This window comes from Balaenoptera acutorostrata, chromosome 20, assembly GCF_949987535.1.
Source record: "Balaenoptera acutorostrata chromosome 20, mBalAcu1.1, whole genome shotgun sequence".
Classification (NCBI taxonomy): domain Eukaryota; kingdom Metazoa; phylum Chordata; class Mammalia; order Artiodactyla; family Balaenopteridae; genus Balaenoptera; species Balaenoptera acutorostrata.
The window spans coordinates 14,137,097-14,150,528 of record NC_080083.1 but is presented as its reverse complement, the minus strand read 5'-3'; the positions used below and the strand labels follow the sequence as shown (position 1 = coordinate 14,150,528).

Here is a 13,432-nt window from a genome sequence, read left to right as displayed (position 1 = left end):
ATGAAAATATTCCTTAAATTTATATGTGTATCAAAAATTGGGAACAATCTGAAGTATAAATGGTGGAGTACTTTTACATACGTCAATAAAATGCCAAATTTTATGATAGAAAATACAAAATGGCATGTACACTAAGAGCATAACTATATTAAACACATGCTATAAAGACTGAAAGCTAATATACAGAAATGAAGATAATTCTATTATGAAAATTCCTCATTCCTTCCTCTTACTCTGTAACAAGATTCTTTTCAATCTACCAATCAAATTTTTCCCCATCAACATAATTATCCTAACTGCTATCCTAGTGAAATGAGATAGGTCTGTCTTCATATCATCCAAAACAGCTGCATTAAAAGCCAAAATAATTCTTTATTACAGGGCCAAGCCAACGAAGGCAGTCCCAAGGAACAAGACAAAAAACAAGTAGCTATTCTCCTTTGTAACCTTTTTTACTTTCATAGTGAGAGCGTTTGTTCTCTTTCATGACCTACCTGCAGGCACGGTCAGGGGAATTAAGAATTTCATAGTAGAATACGGAGAAATTGAGAGCAAGACCTAAGCGGATGGGATGTGTTGGTGGAAGTTCTGTCATTGCAATATCACTAGCAGCTTTATAAGCCACTAGGCTGTTCTCCGCAGCTTCCTTCCTGTCATTTCCTGTGGCAAATTCAGCCAGATACCTGTGGTAGTCCCCTTTCCTAAAACAAAACAAAAATAAAAGAACAGAATTAGGAATAATGCTTTTTAAATAAGTTGTTAAAAATTTCCTGTATTACATAAGATCAAGTATGTGACAAAAACATGAAACAGGTATACTTCAATAATTTCAAAAAGTCTCTTTCAGGAATGACTGACTCATCTATTTAGTTTTCCTCCTCAGAGATTTCACATTGCCAAATATAAGCAAAATCCTAGAGAAATTAACTGAAAAGGCTCAAAAATCAACAAATTTATCACTTGATAGACGAGAATTAAATATAAAAAGTGGTTCCAAAGAATGGCACAACAGTTTGTTAATCATGAAATAAAACTTCCATATAAACTGTGTAATGCACTGCTTGTAGCTAGGGGGGCAGCCCCACACAAGCAAATGAATATAAATAGGTAAAGCAAAACCTAGTACATTTTTACAGTAATAGTCTGACCACCTTAAATGCAGTAATATTGATTCTTCTTAGCAGTGAATCTGCAAATGAGTATTCAAAACTTAATTTAATTCTTGAGACTCACTCCTCCCGTAACTATCTTTCCAACATTAAATAAAATGTTGTAAACCTACATAAAAAAGTGATGATTCTAAGAGAGCCAACATTTAATCTGACATTTTCCCTTCTAGTATAGAACCTACATTTTATAATAGAAAACCTTGGACTCGCCAGTGTTAGCTGCTGGAATGAGGTGTTTGTCCAGTACATCCAGAATGTCACAACAGATTAACTTTAGCTCAGTCTCAACCTGAAAAAAAAGTCAGAAAAATTGTTTAAGAAATTATATATAAATTATCACATTCCAACTCTTGTTTTGGAGAAGAGAACATGCATACCCTTCTCCAAACCGCCCTTCCCTCTCTTGACACAAAAGCAAAGAAAACTGTCTCTGGTTTATGGAAAGTCTTTCTTCCTATGTGCCATTACTTAAGTGCTTAAAAAAAACCTCACGGTTCAGCTACAGAACTAACAGTGATTACTACTTACTAAGTGCAGCACATTTATATTAAGTAGCTTCTTTAATGAGGTAGCAACTATTATCTCCACTTACATGGGAAAACAAAGATTACTATATTTGCCCAAAGATCACTAACTTAAAGAACTTAGAGGCAGAGAACTTGAACCCAGGTAAGGTTGCATGGTTGGAGTCACAGTTTGTAAGGGATGGAATAAAAATTCAAACCAAGGTATTCTGCTTCCAAGGCTCACATTTCTAACCACTACTATGCTCAACAGCCAACCACCTGAGTGGTAGATCCATAGCCAGTTACAACACCAAAAATCTGTAAACTAAAGGAAATATTGCCACTCGTCCCAATTCGTTTATCATGCCAAAAACGCACACTACTCCTAAACACATATACACAGTCTGCTTTCCATTTTCTATTACTACAGTGACATTGTTCAACCTTTCCAAATTCATTTCATGCCCTCTGGAACCTCCTCCTTCCCACTGTAAATAATTCGCCCACTCTCTCTTCTCCTATAATCTCATTCTGATTCTAAGTAAAACCAGCTCTCTCCTGAATGAACTACCTTCTTTATGGCTTTTCAAGTAAAGATAGACTGCTCTAAGAGAAGGATGATTTCTGAATCTCTTAACTCCTCACTGACTCAGTATGACTGCTCTCCTAATACTCCAAACCCTTCCTCCTTGGAAGCTCATCCACTATGTTTTAATTTCTCAATTTCTGTTATCAGTAGATCTCCGCAGGCTCTTCACCCACATTCACTGAGTATCTACAGCTCACCTCTCCAATTCCGGGTATCACACACCAAGGTATTATCATGTTCCTTTCAACACAGTTCCTTCATCTCAACTCCATGACCTTCACTTGTCCATACTCCTAACTATGCTGTTCTATCCTGGAAGTCTTAAATTCCAGCCTCTTGACTCTTTCATCTTCTCCCAATTTATCAGTTCCTCTCTTTGCTTCCTGTTTCCTTTCCTACTTATCCCAAATCCCACAATCTAGTTCACAGACTTACCTCTTTAGCACTTTCTCATTTCCTCATCCCTCTGAGACACCAAACTTGTCTACCACAATCCATATTGTTTGTTTCAACATATTTGAAAGTGATGGTCACACTGGTACCAGCTAACCACCTTCTCTGTAACCCCAGGTATGTTACTTAATCACTCAGAACACCTGTTTTCCCATCTATGAACTGGAGTAATACCTACCCTTTACACGGTCATTTAAAGATTAAATACAGTACCTTACACAATTATATATATTACAAATATCTCCCCGTGTTAGTCAATAAACATTTCCCTTTTCCCTCCCCCTACCAAGTTTACTACTCCCCATGCTAACTTTGTGACTGCTTCTGTTATTTCCCTCACTGTACTCTTAAGAGTGTGTTTAGAATCAGTTTCTCAACAGTGGGGGGCTATTCTATGCATAACAGGATGCTCAGCAGTATCCCCATTTCTACCCACTAAAATACCAGCAGAACTGTCAAGTTGTGACAACCAAAAATGTCTCTAGACATTGCCAAATGTCCTCTGAGGAGCAAAGTCACCTCTGGTTGAGAACTAGATCAAACTTTCTTGACCAAAACCCACAATAAAAACATTACATATCCGTATATACCCACATGTAATATGTGAAACAATAACTTTATGAAATAATGTCCAATGCCCTCTGATACTTCCTATTCTATTAAAAAAAACAATGACTAGGGCTTCCCTGGTGGCACAGTGGTTGAGAATCTGCCTGCCAATGCAGGGGACACGGGTTCGAGCCCTGGTCTGGGAAGATCCCACATGCCGCGGAGCAACTAAGCCCGTGTGCCACAACTACTGAGCCTGCGCCCTAGAGCCTGTGCTCCGCAACAAGATAGGCCACGATAGTGAGAGGCCCGCGCACCGCGATGAAGAATGGCCCCCACTTGCCGCAACTGGAGAAAGCCCTCGCACAGAAACGAAGACCCAACACAGCCATAAATAAATAAAATATTAAAAAAAAACAATGACTAGACTGATCTTCCATAAAGATATTAACTGTAACTGTCTCAACTTTGCACATAACACCTAGCAACTGGTGTGGCATATAATAGGCACAGAAATATTTGTTAAATTGTCCTGAATGGTAATTTCAGGTCACTCAATGAAGTATTTTGTAGTTACCACAATAAAAACAAAGATTAAATTAGTTCTTCACTTGTGTGGTGCTCAACACTACTCTCTGCAGCTTCCAAGAAAAAAAAAGTTCTTCTCCTCTGTCCTGAAATACTGTATAGCCTGTAATTCCCAATCCAGGTGAGTGAAAGATGTAAATCCATTAAAATGTAAAATATACATTACACAGGTATACAACAATGTGTGTACTAGGCTATGTTCTAAACAGTCCACCACCTAAGACATCATTCTTTAAACTTGTCTAGGATATGACAATCTCACCATTTGCCGATATTCCCGAATCATTTTTAGTTTGTCTTCTCCTCCCTTGTTTTCTTCTTTCTGTTCAATGCTGCTGATTATTCTCCAGGAAGCTCTTCTAGCTCCAATCACATTTTTATATGCAACAGATAGGAGATTTCTTTCTTCAACTGTCAACTCCACATCCATCCCTGCTACTTTCTTCATTGATTCCACCATTTCTATAAGTGAAAAGTAAAATGAGACCGTACAAACTATGTTTTGTTGAAACATCCCTATCACAGTAGATCTTTTTCTGTCAAGCTAATGTAAAACAAAAAACAAATTTTTTAACAAAATAACTTCATAATCATCAAAACTAGTATGAGTAAAAACCTAAAACCATGTAAAAGATAAAGTAAATTAAGAGCCCAGAAAAAATAGGATCTAGAATATAAATTGTATGGAACCAAAATGACTTCATACAGTATCAAGTATAATTCAGTATGGCTTGGAGGCATCTCTCCCATATTAAGAGAACTAGGAGCACACACCTATCCGTTTCCCAGTAAAAATAATTCAGCTAGCAGTTTAAAACAAAAGTTTTAAATTTACAGGCTCTAAAATGCATTTTCTCTCAAACAAATTATTCCCCAATTAAATACAAATAAACTGAACTTCCCCAAAAAGTAGTCACTGGAGAAAGGGAATTCATTCATATAGCAAACATATACTGAGCATTTGGTTAGTCACAAACACAAACTTATCTCTGGGTATTTGCAATCCTTCCTCCTTTAGAAGGGCACTGTCCACCTCCTATGAATTCATTCATCAGCAAAGTTTTGTATGGTTCTCATTTGTCACCACTAGGTGGCGAGCAAAGAAAGGGGCCCAGATAAACCTTGGGAGATCCCAAGTACAGGAAAAAATAGTTAATAAAACGCACGTGAACGCAAAGGAAGAGCCAAAAACAGCTCAATAAACACTAACTGAATAAATATATTAATGAAAACTATGCTTTTAGAAAAAACTAAATGCCATATTAGCATGTGGCTCTCCAACTTTTACTAAGTCAGAATTTTTGGTGATGAGACCCAAGGATCTGCGTTTTAACAAGCACCCTTAGCATACATTCTAAGCATAAGCATACCTTAAAGTACGATGCAGATGGTGACTTTATGAAACACTGCTTAATGATATGATAAATTATGTGTAATCCCAGGAAATGATATGTTTCCAAAAATTAGCCCTTCAGGAATATCAAGAACTTACATAGTGGGGGGAGTTCCCTGGTGGTGCAGTGGTTAAGAATCCACCTTCCAATGCAGGGGACTCAGGTTCAGCCCCTGGTCGGGGAACTAAGATCCCACATGCTGCGGGGGCAACTAAGCCCGAGGGCCACAACTACTGAGCTGGCAAGCCACAACTAGAGAACCTACATGCCACAACTACTGAGCCCACGCACTCTGGAGCCCACGCACCACAACTAAAGAAAAGCAAGTGTGCCGCAACGAAGAGCCCATGTGCCGCAACAAAAGATCCCACATGCCGCAATGAAGATCCCGCATTCTGCAACCAAGACCTGACCCAGCCAAATAAATAAATATTTTTTTAAAAATAGAAGTTAAATAGAAATATTAAGATGGTATGATCGGGGCTTCCCTGGTGGTGCGGTGGTTGAGAATCTGCCTGCCAATGCAGGGCGCACAGGTTCGAGCCCTGGTCTGGGAAGATCCTACATGCCGCGGAGCAACTAGGCCCGTGAGCCACAACTACTGAGCCTGCGCGTCTGGAGCCTGTGCTCCGCAACAAGAGAGGCTACGATAGTGAGAGGCACGCGCACCGCGATGAAGAGTGGCCCCCGCTTGCCGCAACTAGAGGAAGCCCTCGCACAGAAACGAAGACCCAACACAGCCAAATAAATAAATAAATAATAATTTTAAAAAGGTGCTAATAATTAAAAAAAAAAAAGATGGTATGATCTTTAGAAAACAATTCAGTAGTTTCTTACAGAGTTCAACACTGTAAGACTAAGCAAGCCCACTCCTAGGTATCACCCAAGAGATACGAATATATATCTTCACAAAGACTTTTTTACATACATGTCCACAGCAACTTTATTCATAATAGCCAAAAGGTGAACACAACCCAAATGTCCATCCATACAATGGAATACTACTCAAGAATAAAAAAGAATGAACTACTGATACAAGTAACAACATGGATGAATTTCAAACAACATGATTCTAACTGAAAAAAGCCAAACCAGGGAGGGAGGCTCAAGAGTGAGGGGATATGGGGACATATGTATACTTACAGCTGATTCACTTTGCTGTACAACAGAAACTAACACAACATTGTAAAGCAATTATACTCCCATAAAGACATTAAAAAAAAAGGAAAAAGGAAAAAAGCCAGACCAAAAAGGACTATAATTCCATTTAAATCAAGTTATAGAAAATGCAAAACTATAAAGGCATAAAGCAAGTAAGTGGTTACCAAGATATGGGGGTGAAGTGAGAGGCTTGTGAGCAAAGGAGTACAAGGGAAATTTGGGGGGTAACAGAATTGTTCTACCGTGGTGGTTACACAACTGAATACATTTATCAAAACAATGAAATTGGTACTTCGCTGGTGGCGCAGTGGTTAAGAATCCGCCTGCCAATGCAGGGGACGTGGGTTCGAGCCCTGGTCCAGGAGGATCCCACATGCCATGGAGCGACTAAGCATGCACGCCACAACTACGGAGCCTGCGCTCTAGAGACCGTGAGCCACAACTACTGAAGCCCACGCACCTAGAGCCTGTGCTCTGCAACAAGAGAGGCCACCGCAATGAGAAGCCCACGCACCGCAACGAAGAGTAGGCCCCGCTCGCCACAACTAGAGAAAGCCCACACGCAGCAACGAAGACCCAACTCAGCCAAAAATAAATTTAAAAAAAAAAACAATGAATTTTATGTGTATAAGTAGTGTATTATAAATTTTACCTCAATACAGCTGAATTTAACGCAATTCTGAAGCATTAAAAAAACAAATATTAAGGCATATAAGACCATCTGTGGGAGCCTGAGCACATTCATTTGAAACATCCAATTTTTTTTTTTAACCACAGCCATGAAAAAAACGCTAAATTTAGTGGCAGTGGAGTAAAGAGAGTATCATTTCAAGCTCACTGCCATACTAGTTCTCAAAAACTAACAACAAATTAAACATGCCTCAGAAGTGAACCAGTAATTCATCTAAGTTGTTCCAACAACAAAGCAATTTAAAAAGTAACCTAGCTACACCAAAAAAAGACCATAATTCTTTTAAATTGTAGAGCTCTGCAACATTACATATGGAAAAACTTTACCCAAATATCTAATACCACTAAAAGTTTAACAGTGGTATGTCTCTGGGTACTATTCCAGATGACAGATTTTTTTCATTTTTCTGTGCTCTAGGAATTTTCAACAATGATCATATAATAGTTTTACAATGTGAGGGGAGAAATATATTTTAAATACTCAATGATATTCTACTATCCCAGCTTCAATTAAGTATATAATTCCCTTCATTGAAAAAGCCACGAAACAATGCACAAAAGACTGTGGTACAAATAGAAAAGTAGCAGTTATCTGTTATTATTAAATAACAGCTTTACTGATCTATAATTCACATACAACTCACCTATTTAAAGCATACAATTCAATGGTTGTTAGTATACTCACAGAATTTGCGCAACCATTACTATAATCGATTTTTCATCATTCGAAAAAGAAAAGCTCCATACACATTAGCAGTCATTCCCCATTTATCCCCAAATCCCTCAGCCCTAGGCAACTACCAATCCACTTTCCATCTCTATGGATTTACCTATTTGGACATTTCATATAAATGGAACTATATAGTATGTTGTCTTCTGTAACTGGCTTCTTTCACTTAGCATGTTTCAAGGTTCAGCCACCATAGTGCAGCATCTATCAATACTTCATTTACTGAATGTATATAGGTGTATACCACATTTTACTTATCCATTCATCAGTTAATGGACATTTGAGTTGACTTTCCACTTTTTGGCTATTATGAAAAATGCTACTATGAACATTCATGTAAGTATGCATTCAAATCTCTTGAATATATACTTAAGAAGTGGAACTGTGGGGTCATATGATAACTTTCTGAGGAAGGAGCTGTTGAACTTTTTAACAGGGGCTGCACCATTTTTACATTCCACCAGCAATAGAGGAGGATTCTAATTCCTCCATCCTCTCACCAACACGTTTCCTTTTTTTTTTTTTTTTTAATAATCATCCTAGTGGGCGTGAAGTGGTATCTCTGATTTTGATTCGCATTTCCTTGATGGCTAATGATGTTGAGCATCTTTTCATATGCTAACTGGCCATTTGTGTATGCTCTCTGGAAAATACCATTCAGATGTTATGACAATTTTTGAGTTATCTGCCTTTTTATTACGGAGTTGTAGTAGTTACTTTTAAAAGCCAAACTACTCCTCATAGCCCTTTATCTTCAGAAATTTCTTCATTCCTGAAGGAACTAGATTAAGGGATAGTAGTAGCCTGAAGCAGAAGAGAAAAAAGCTAAAAGTTCTACAACCAGTGCTTTGTACCAATCTGTACAAATTATGACTATAAAGAAATTCTCATAACACTGGTGTCATCCTTATCCTTTTTTTAACACCAGCAACAGAAACACAATCCTAACTATAATATACCCCAAAAGTATGTGAAAACCCTAATTTATCCAAAACTCTAGACCAGCCACACCCTTAAAACCTCCATCAGCAGAGGACTAACACTAGTTATATTCACATAACCTTCTCAAACACTAGTATTTCATGAAATCATTATTGCAGCAACTATTTTATCAATGCAATCTCAGCATTTCTCAGATGGCGGAAGGCTGTCAAATCTATCTGCAGCAGATATGATCACAATTTATGAACCAGAGAACTGCAACTCATGGTCAAATCACTACTTGTGGATGCGCAGTTTGGTACATGAGTTTGGGGCAATAAAATATAATTTCTGGGACTCTTGATAGTTTGGGGACAACAGGTAGCTGACTGAAAATCACCACTGTTACAGAAACTCTGAAACATATAATCCTCACAACTCAAAGGACATCTTAACCAAATACTAAGCTTGTTTCGTTCCAGGTCATTTCTCCTTCATTGAGTGGTAATAGCCTCGTTAGACATCCATTACATTAAAACCAGCTTGCTTCTTTTTGTTACTGACTATCCTGCCAGGAAGTCAAATGTTTTGCACTCCAACTTTAATTTAGCTTTAGTTCTTGGTTTTTGCTCTTTGAACTATTTACACACTGCTTCGATAAACTCATTCACAAATAAAACACCTCACGGTAGGCACTGTTCCAAATGCTTTGCACCGGAACAGACACTGAATCTGAATGCACTGAATCTGAACAGACCTTTGAGGTAGGTACCAGTATTATCCCCATTTTATAAAAGGAAACTAAAAACTGTGAGGGTGAAACTTGCTCAAAATCACAAATTCAGTGGATTACAACAGGCACTCTGACTCCACAGTCATGCTTTGATTTAATCATATTATCTCAGATTTAAACATTTGAATTCATCTGTATGGGGATCCTTTCGTTTGCTTTTATAAGAATAGATGCAAGATAAATGATTTCAATGACAACAGACATACACGCTTAATACATTAAAATGTGGTTTATTCCTGCTTACATCTTCTTCCCCCTACAAGTTAACCTCCCAGAACATTATCTTCAAAAACCTTAACTGCCAATGCCTAGTAGAGAGCAGATGCTCCCATGCCACTAACAGTAAACAACATCACAGTAAACTTGATTCTCCCAAGACTGTCCCTGCCAGATGGTAAAACAGGTCTCTGCTGAGGTCCAATAGTCTTAATTTTATAAAGACAGAGTACAAAATCTAAAGGGGGGCCTACAGTTTCTAGTAAGAGCCAGACTCAGGATGGACGCAAACTGTTCAGAATCAGTCACAGGAAAACAAGCGGGCTCTATACTGGATGATAGGACTCATGTACCTCCTACCAAAGTATACAGGGTCATAACCATAATTTCTCTGAACATGGAAAAAAATGTCTGCCGGCTGTCAGAACACTTAATTCTGACTTTAAAGACAAAAAACTGAAAAAGTAACTTGCCTAAAGTCACACAGCTATTAAGTAGTAAAACCAGAATTCGAACCCAGACAATCTAACTTAAGTGCCTGAGCTCCCTCTTAACCACCACATTCAACTAACTTTCCAAGTAGTGTGCTCACAGAAACAAATTCTTAAGTCCAAAAACACTAACGGCAAACACCCCAAGGACAGAAAAGGGCCACAGAATCAAACACTGCCTTAAAAAGGTTCTGTCACTCAAGGTTCTGGAGAGGTCTTGGGTTTGCTTTATGTAAAGATTGATCAGTTGACCCATGACCTTTCCTCTTTGTCTAGGACACTATTCATTCCTCTGGATCAAGTTCTTATTCTGCAAAGCCTTACTGTGCTCTCCAACCCATGTTCATACTCCTTTCTCTGTGTTGAGGATCAGTGTTTTTCTTCCCATCAAATACTACCGTCCTAAAAGGGCATTAACTGTGTCTTTATCTCTCTATTACCAGAAAAGCACAGTATCTAATGATATAAATGGCACACAAACATTTGATGAAAGAATGAAGAACGCTAACTGAACTATGTTAATAGAGACTGAGAAATATATTTTGGTGGGCCTGACTATATCACAGATAAATGAAACCTATTTAAGGATCCCCCCCTAGATAGAACAAGAGATTCTATAGTCCCTTCTCAGCAATTTCAATAGGCCCTTTTTCTGCAGCCCATTTTATTTTGTAGAAAATTTAGCTATATCTGTCCCTAAAGAAGTTTCTGAGACCCAAAGAATCATCATGAAGGTCTGAATTCTGTTCATTAAATACATAAAGGGGAATTTAGTATAGGTGTCCTATGTTATCAAACTTCAGTTAAATGCCTATAGTACATTCAAATAATATACCCAATTAACAAGACTATGGCATCTTAGGGACTTACGAAGTATCTAGTATTGTATGATCTGATCTTGAATTCTGTACATGAAATGACTAAAGAAGACCAAAACTCTTTCATAATACAAAAGTCAAGGCATTTGGGGATATTCTGAAAACTGGGTATACTGTAGTCTAGAAGGCTTACCAATTCATCTGCTATACATTATCAAGAAAAGGCACAAAGAATGTGAAGGGTTATAACTTGTCTTTCATATGGAAAAGTGGCTGGTTGATGTTTAAAAAAAAAAAAAGGAGAGGGTAGGAAATAAGCCCATCAAAGCAATCTACAACAGAGAATACAAACGTGCCATTTTAAATAATAACCAGATTTGATTCCCAATCAAGAGCCTCCTAGGGTGCATTTAGAGCAAGACGATCAAGGGGGAAAAAAATCTAGCTCTTTCCTTTATTTAAAAGACTAAGATCATCTACCACTTCACACCCATTAGGATGGCCACTATCAAGAAACCAGAAAACAGGTGTTGGCAAGAATGTGGAGAAATTGGACCCCATGCCCTGTTGGTGGGCATGTAAAATGGTACATTTGCTGCGTAAACCAGTATGGTAGTTCCTTGAAAAATTCTGAAAACAGAATTACCATATGACCCAGCAATTCCACTTCTGAGTATATACCAAGAAGAACTGAAAGCAGGATCTTGAACAGATATATCTGGATATTTTCATAGCAGCATTATTCATGATAGCTACAACATGGACGCAATCAAGTGTCCATTGACGGGTGAAGAGATAAGCAAAAGGTAGGTATACATGCAATGGAATATTAAAAAGGAAATTCTGCAATATGCTACAACATAAACGAACCGTAAGGACATTATACTAAGTGAAAGAAACCAGTCACAAAAACACAAGCATTGCATGATTCCACTTATATGAGATACTTAAATAAGTCATAAAGAAAGTATAATGTTAGTTTCCAGGTGCTAAGGGGACAATGGGAAGTTACTGTTTAATGGATACAGTTTCAGTTTTACAAGATGGAAAGAAAGAATCATGGGGATGGATGGTAATGGCTTCACAAAAATGTGAATGTATTTAACACCACTGAACTATACACTAAAAAATGATCAACGTGGTGGGACTTCCCTGGTGCTCCAGTGGTTAAGACTCTGAGCTCCCAATGCAGGGGACCAGAGTTCAATCCCTGGTCAGTGAACTAGATTTCACATGCCGCAACAAAGATCCCACATAACACAGCCAACATCTGGCGCAGCCAAATAAATAAATAATTTTTAAAAAATATGTATCACTGTTTAAAAAAAATGACCAACGTGGTAAATTTTGTTATGTGTATTTTCTCACACACACACGATGAAGATGAACTAAGTAGCTCTGTCCCAAACTCTGTAGTCCCCCCTTCTCAATGAAAAGTAATCCAGATGACAGACATGATGATCATAGTATTGATAAAATCTTCAGTTAAGTAGGGACTGTTGAAAAGAAACTCCTCCAAAGACCCAACATGAGAAGAAACTTAAGACAATAAATTTATTTCTGGCTTGCATGAAGGCAAGCTTCCCAAATCATTATGTCAAATGGAAACAATGCAAAGTTATCTCAGGGGTGATGCAGAACTATCATGGGAAAAGCCAGGGGGAAAAAAACCAAGGTACCTCTGTAAATTGTAAAACTCTCTGTAAAATTCACCTTGTTGAAATGATAAAAATCACCTCAGTAAAAATCTCTCTAGACCAATTATTAGTTATCAGGCATGGTTGTTTGAAATTGTTAGTTTGGGATCTATCAGAATATATATATATTTTTTAATTTCTTTTGGATGGGGACCATTTTTAAAGTCTTTATTGAATTTGTTACAATATTTCTTTTAATATTTATTTATTTATTTGGTTACACCACGTCTTAGTTGCAGCAGGCGGGCTCCTTAGTTGCGACTCACGAGCTCCACAGTTGCAGCATGTGGGCTCCTTAGCTGTGGCATGCATGTGGGATTTAGTTCCCTGACCAGGGATCAAACCCAGGCCCCCTGCGTTGGGAGTGCAGAGTCTTATCCAGTGTGCCACCAGGGAAGTCCCAGTACATACATACATACATACATACATACGTGTGGGGGGGGTGTGTGTTTGTGTATTGTTTGCATTGGGTCTTCATTGCTGTCCGCGGGCTTTCTCTAGTTGTGTTGAGCAGGGGCTACTCTTCGTTGTGGTGCACAGGCTCCTCATTGCAGTGGCTTCTCTTATTGTGGAGCACAGGCTCTAGGCGTGCGTGCTTCCGCAGTTGCAGCACACAGGTTCAGCAGTTGCAGCACGCGGGCCCTAGAGTGCACACGCTTCAGTAGTT

At 38.3% G+C, this 13,432-nt stretch overlaps 1 protein-coding gene across 2 annotated transcripts in view; it reads right to left on the bottom strand.

The window, feature by feature from the left end:
• Positions 1-13,432, bottom strand: part of YWHAE (tyrosine 3-monooxygenase/tryptophan 5-monooxygenase activation protein epsilon) — a 40,403-nt gene that overhangs the window by 7,567 nt on the left and 19,404 nt on the right. For both annotated transcript variants that reach the window (XM_007183816.2, XM_007183815.2), the window contains exons 2-4: positions 4,117-4,316; positions 1,352-1,458; positions 495-701 (exon numbers count right to left, since the gene is read on the bottom strand). In XM_007183816.2, coding sequence (XP_007183878.1) covers positions 495-701; positions 1,352-1,458; positions 4,117-4,316 — 514 coding nt within the window. The remainder of the gene's footprint in view (positions 1-494; positions 702-1,351; positions 1,459-4,116; positions 4,317-13,432) is intronic.